Source organism: Cephus cinctus, unplaced genomic scaffold (genome assembly GCF_000341935.2).
Source record: "Cephus cinctus unplaced genomic scaffold, Ccin1 Ccin1_scaffold0640, whole genome shotgun sequence".
Classification (NCBI taxonomy): Eukaryota; Metazoa; Arthropoda; class Insecta; order Hymenoptera; family Cephidae; genus Cephus; species Cephus cinctus.
In genome coordinates, this window is record NW_014333279.1 from 16,516 (window position 1) to 22,877 (window position 6,362).

The 6,362-nt window shown below is 54.9% G+C and overlaps 1 protein-coding gene across 1 annotated transcript in view; it reads right to left on the minus strand.

Moving 5' to 3' along the window:
• Nucleotides 1-254: 254 nt before the first annotated feature.
• The window catches only part of LOC107269401 (involucrin-like), an 8,979-nt gene continuing 2,871 nt past the window's right edge, over nt 255-6,362 (minus strand). The window contains exon 2 of the mRNA XM_015743198.1: nt 255-1,039. Coding sequence (XP_015598684.1) covers nt 255-1,039 — 785 coding nt within the window. The remainder of the gene's footprint in view (nt 1,040-6,362) is intronic.

A 6,362-nucleotide genomic window follows, 5' to 3' on the forward strand; every position in this document is an offset into this window, starting at 1 on the left:
AACGGAGCCTTTGCCAGCGTCACTCCCGAGATGCTCGTAAATGTAAAGCGTAAATGTAAATGTAATTTTATAAACAGAATACGAGCTTGCATTGCGATTGAAGGTGGACATTTTGAGCAATGCCTGAAATAAAAATTGTTACACTAATACAATTTTTCATGACTATTATTCTAACTTGAAACAAATTCATACGTAAAATGTATAACAAAATTTATGAAAAAAAAATGTTCATGAGCAGAGGCTCGTACTTTGGCTTACCAAGGTGGCATGCTGTGGAAGTCTAGGGTGTCCAGGTATTCCGCTTCGCAGTTTCCTGTTTCCAGGTGCCGGATGTAAAAGTCCAGGGTGTCCAGGTATTCCGCTTCGCAGTTTCCTGTTTCCAGGTGCCGGATGTAAAAGTCCAGGGTGTCCAGGTATTCCGCTTCGCAGTTTCCTGTTTCCAGGTGCCGGATGTAAAAGTCCAGGGTGTCCAGGTATTCCGCTTCGCAGTTTCCTGTTTCCAGGTGCCGGATGTAAAAGTCCAGGGTGTCCAGGTATTCCGCTTCGCAGTTTCCTGTTTCCAGGTGCCGGATGTAAAAGTCCAGGGTGTCCAGGTATTCCGCTTCGCAGTTTCCTGTTTCCAGGTGCCGGATGTAAAAGTCCAGGGTGTCCAGGTATTCCGCTTCGCAGTTTCCTGTTTCCAGGTGCCGGATGTAAAAGTCCAGGGTGTCCAGGTATTCCGCTTCGCAGTTTCCTGTTTCCAGGTGCCGGATGTAAAAGTCCAGGGTGTCCAGGTATTCCGCTTCGCAGTTTCCTGTTTCCAGGTGCCGGATGTAAAAGTCCAGGGTGTCCAGGTATTCCGCTTCGCAGTTTCCTGTTTCCAGGTGCCGGATGTAAAAGTCCAGGGTGTCCAGGTATTCCGCTTCGCAGTTTCCTGTTTCCAGGTGCCGGATGTAAAAGTCCAGGGTGTCCAGGTATTCCGCTTCGCAGTTTCCTGTTTCCAGGTGCCGGATGTAAAAGTCCAGGGTGTCCAGGTATTCCGCTTCACAGTTTCCTGTTTCTAGATGCCGGGCGTGGAAGTCCAGGGCGTCCAGGTATTCCGTTCTGTAGTTTCTTGTATCTAGGTGTCGGACGTAGAAGTCCAGAGTGTCCAGAAAAGTGTGCAACGAGCAACGCTTCGGCGTTTCGCTCACAACATAGTATCCTCTCTGTTGTTCGCACGGCCTGAGGTACTTAAATAATCCAGCACACTCTCCTCTCTTACGTTTACCACACGGCTTCAACAAGCTGGACACCATTAACGATGCTTTTATGCATTGAAGATTACATTTTCTTTAAAAATTTGTATGTTGTTATGCCGTCATGAGTTCTTTAGGATCACAAATAAATAATTGCACCGATTTGGAATTTTATAGATAACTATTATAGTTTATTGAAGTTGGTATAATGTAAATACTAAGATAACACAAGATTTAATAGGAGTAGGCACAATGATACTAATTATTCACAACTATGAATACGCTCCAGGACTTCACTCTTAGCTAGAAACTTTGCGAGTGACCGCTGTGGCTCACAAGGTGTCTCTCGTCGCTTTTAACTTAACGCCTTATGCATAGGGTTAGCATTCGTCTAATGCTGACTTTGCGTCTGGAGATTAACTATACGACGAATCCTATCGTGGTGCATAACAATTGTTACGTCCGAACCAGAATGGAGGCTTAGACTGGTGCCTTTACCGAACCGTAATATACTATAACTTTGCCCTGTTTTGAGTCAATGCTTGCGCACTTTACTCCGGATTGATAAATTGAACTGGATATTTTCTAGGATTGATTTGAAAGTTTCTAAACAAATGAAAACCATCCCCAACTAAACAATTGAATTTAGGAAGTCTAACATTTATGATAATTCAGCAAAAATTAAAGAGTACCTTCACCAATAATAATTTGATTGTGCTTACCTTGATTCTGCTGCTTACAGTTATTGAATATGTCTGCGGTGTAGAAGAGGTTGGTTTTAAGCAGAATGTATTGTAACAAAAATGTTACTACAGACTCCCCTCCGCCTGCTGGCTCGAGGTCCCACAGGCATTGGGTATTGCGCTTTATTGTTAGTATTGTTAATCGAGCGTATTTAGTGTTCTAGGTTTATTATAACTAGTCGTAAGATCCCCCCCCCCTCTTCACCGTTCCCTTCCTGTCAACATTTCCCCGTAGGGCACTGGCTCGAGGACCAACAACAAGCATCCGCCTCGAGGACATCGTCGTGGACCTGCGACGAGGACACAGCATCCCTGGATGGACCGCGAGAGTGGCTACGTGGCTGAGGCAACGGAAGGTAGGGATGGCATGGACAGGAGGAACAACTGATCGAGATGTCCGTGGGGTGGATATCCACCATCGCCACAGAGATGCAGCCCCGGTGCAGTCCTGTCACACGGGTAGCAAAAAAGTCCCGTGTGACAGCGGCGAAGCTCTCTCCCTCCAAGACCGCGGACGTGCCCGGGAGGATTTTGACAGGCCTGGAGGCCGCCATATTAACCGGCGCGCGCAGCCAGCACGCACGCCGGCAGAGCCAGCGCCGTGCCGACGCCACGAGGCCCTTGAAGGCCCGGCAACACAGCCTATTCGAAAAGGACCAATGCCCTGCCATGCCGGAACTACCGACTAATGCCAAAGCGCGTAGCCCTCTCAGCTGAGAAGATCCAGCCAATCACCGAGGCCCTGGCGGCCCACGAGGGCCAAAACGACCGGAAATTTCGTCACTTCGAGTCAGGATAGCGCTGATAGCGAGTGCGAATTTTGAGTGCGAGAGTGATTGCGATTTGGATTATTGTGAGAGTGCCCACTAGGCGTTATTTTGGATTACAGTGAGACGATTGTTGAGTGAGTACCGTGTGCTTGAATTCTCCCTATTTGCCATCCCTTTCCTATCACCCTCCTAGCCGCCAGCCTTCCCCACGTGGGCCGGCATTTCAGTAGTTCATTTGTATTTGCGACGGGCCTTCCGCCTTTACACTCGAGGCCCGTGGTATATTCCGTGCGCCCTAGTTTTAGTATTTTTGCGTCCCTCTTACGAAACCCTCCGTACCTTCCTTTTTCCACCACCTGCCCTCCTTGCATATCGTGACCGAGGTAATTTGTAAAGTAGCCTTTTTTGCGTTCGGGAACCTTCCTCCCTGAGATCCCCTGATCTCTCCCGCCGCTAGCCCTGTCAGTCCCGTAGAGTAAACAAACGGGGACCTTTCGGGGTCACTCGTCGGTGCTACGCCGTACAAGTAGCTAGCGCCCATAGATTCCTTCTCCATCCCCGAAACCCCCTTTTCCTCCACCATGTCCCTTTAAATTCTCCCGAGGCCGCGTGCGCCCGCGCGAGCCAACGCGTGATAGAGCGTGCAGACATCTGCCGCCGTATTTTCCTTTCTTTTCTTTTCTTTTATGTTCCTGTTAGCTTTCGGTTTTATATTTATTACTAACTATTTTGCTTCATACTACGACTGTACTTTATTAATTATACTTTCTTTTCTTAATTCTACACCGTGTCCCCTTTCTTTATTTCTCTCCCCCTCCGCGTTGCGATAGCTAATTCGAGCAGACCCTAGGCCATTTTCGTGGTCCAGCACGTCACAAATTTTGGCGCCCAACGTAGGGCCCGATAATATCAGAAATAGAGTCACCCTCCTTCTGAAGCTTTCCCTCCAAGTGCTTACCTCGGTACCCCTTCCCTAAGCCCTTCCCTTCCAACAAAAATGGATCTCGTCACCACCGGTTTCGGGATAAATTCCACTACCACGAGCGTTACCACCCCCAGTGCATTCTCCCGGATTATGCCCCCTCCTCCCCCTGCTATGATAGCCCCTCCAGCCACTACGCCCTCCCCCGGGGAAATAGATGCCATAGTCAAGATTCGGGAGGACCTAAAAGGCCTCACTAATGTGTGCGACATTCTACGGCTCTGCGACCACGCCGGCCTGAAAGTGACGGGTGACCGGGACGACCTCTTAGATCGCTTCTGGAGGTATGAAGTTCGTCGGTTGTATCCGCATGTCCTGGTGTCGTGGGATCCGGCAGAGGATGAACGCGGATTATCTGCTCCCTTCACTCTCACCGCCGCAGTGACAGACCCTAGTTTTGACGAGTCCAGGCGTACCAACCCTCCGCAAGTAGAAGATCGCGAGTCCCCCGAGCGTCCTCAGCCCCCTACTAGCCTAGCTTCCTCCCCTAGACCTCGAGCTCCTTTGCCCACTGGTCAATCAGTGGGCCCGTATCGCGACCCGATCAGTTTCGACGAAACGGACGACTTACTCCTGCACGAGGACGCCCCTCCCCCTTCTACGCAACGCCCTCTCTTACTACCCCCTTCTGCTCTCTCACAATCCTCACGGCCAGTCGCCTCTGGACACCCTCAACCTTCACCCAGCTGCGGCGACCAGCCGTGAGTTCTCCTGCCCATATTGGTGATCCATATAAAATCATGGACCGCACAACCCCGACATACAACGACGCACCTCCTCTCTGGGTCCGCCGAGATTGGGGAGCAGCGGCGCCATAACCGCTGCCGCCCCCTCAACCCGCGGCCAAGCCCCTCAAAATGAACCCTGAAGCTCCAGTGGCTGTCCAGGGTGAGACCAAGGTACCTCATGGTTTCCCCGATTCCCACCCGAGCCTCCCCGATCCCGATCGGCGCCCCTTCAGGAGGCGGGCCGCTCCGCTTCTAATCGAAGACCCACATGGCCTCCGTCTTCTGCGGAGCAACCCGCAGCCCCAGGGCGCGGATAGCCGCACTCACGCGCGCCACTCCCATTTCCGCGAGTCGGGCGGCCCTCCCCCACGATGCCTCACCGGCGAGGACTAGTGTGTCATCCGCATAACACACCAGCCCCACGCCAGCCGGCAGGCCGACACGCAATACCACATCATACGCGAGGGCCCACAGGGTAGGCCCAAGGACCGATCCCTGCGGGACCCCGCACGAGACACCCCTCACATGGGAGCCCCCCTCACAGTCCCGATATTCTATCGTCCTCTCCTGCAGGTAGGACCCGATCAATCTCCTAATATAGGGGGGCAGCCCATGGCGTTCCATGGCCCCCCTAATAGCCGCCCAGGGGAGGGTGTTGAAGGCGTTGACAATGTCTATGCTGACCGCCAGCGCCACCCCCCCCCCCCCCCAGGCGTTGACAATGTCTACGCTGACCGCCAACGCCACCCCCCCCCGGGAGACAACTTCCCCCGTGAGATCCCGGACTCGCTGGACCGCATCCAGCGTCGACCGGCCTCCACGGATGCCATATTGCTCCGTGGAGAGATCGGGCCCCACCCGCTCAAGGTGCCCGATGAGGCGCACCACGATAATCCTCTCTAGTAACTTTCCCGCCTCATCGAGCACACAGAGAGGCCGATAGGAGGAGGGGCTCCCCGCCGGCCTGCCGTTTTTGTGGAGGAGGACCATCCTGCCTCCCTTCCACCCCCGGGGGAAAGTCCCCGAGCCGAGGCATCCCTCCACCAGTCGCCTCAGGCGGTCACCAACAATCCCGTGAGCCAGCACCCATATTCTTCCGGGGATGCCGTCAGGCCCCGGCGCCACTCGGCGGGCGCCCAGCCTTCCGACGGCATCCCTCCATTCCTGCTCCTCGAGGGGGGGATGCGGGGGGACAGAGTCCGGGTGCACCTCCCCATCCCCGCCCTCCGACGCCCCACCACTCCCCCCGGAGGGGAAGAGGGCATCAACAATGCTCTCAAGGGCCCGGGGGTCCAGGGAATCCACTGCAGGGGGGGCCCGTCGCAACTTCCCGGTGACTATTTTGTACGGGCGCCCCCATGGATCCCTGTCCAGGGAGGACAGAAGGTCCCCCCATGCCCGCGCCTTAGTCTCCCGGATCGCTGTCTGAAGGGCAACGACCCGGGTTCCGTACTCACTGTACAGTACCCTCTCCCCCTCCGTGTCCCTATTCGCCCTTCGCCGGGCCCTAAGTAGTCTCCGTCGTGACCGGGAGCATCCCTCCCTTATCTCCGCCAGCTCACGGGACCACCAGTAGACCGCCCCCCGGCGGGGCGGACCAGCCCGGGGCATGGCAACGCTGCACGCGCGCGCCACACACCGGACCAGCTACCCCGCTTCAGTATTCACGTCCCTGCACGGGCCCTCAGGGGCCACCCCCCACGTGCCCGCTATCAGGGCGGCTCTGAGGCGGTCCTCACTCAGTCGCCCCAGGCACCACCCCACACCCCCGCCCCGAGGGGCAGGGGGGCCACGCCTCCCAACAGAGAGGGGATCAAGCCTCATCGTAATGTAGCGGTGGTCAGAGAGAGTTTCAACTCCCTCAGCCACCGCCCACCCCCCAATCCTCCGGGCCGCGGCAGGGGTTGTCCAGGTCAGGTCCA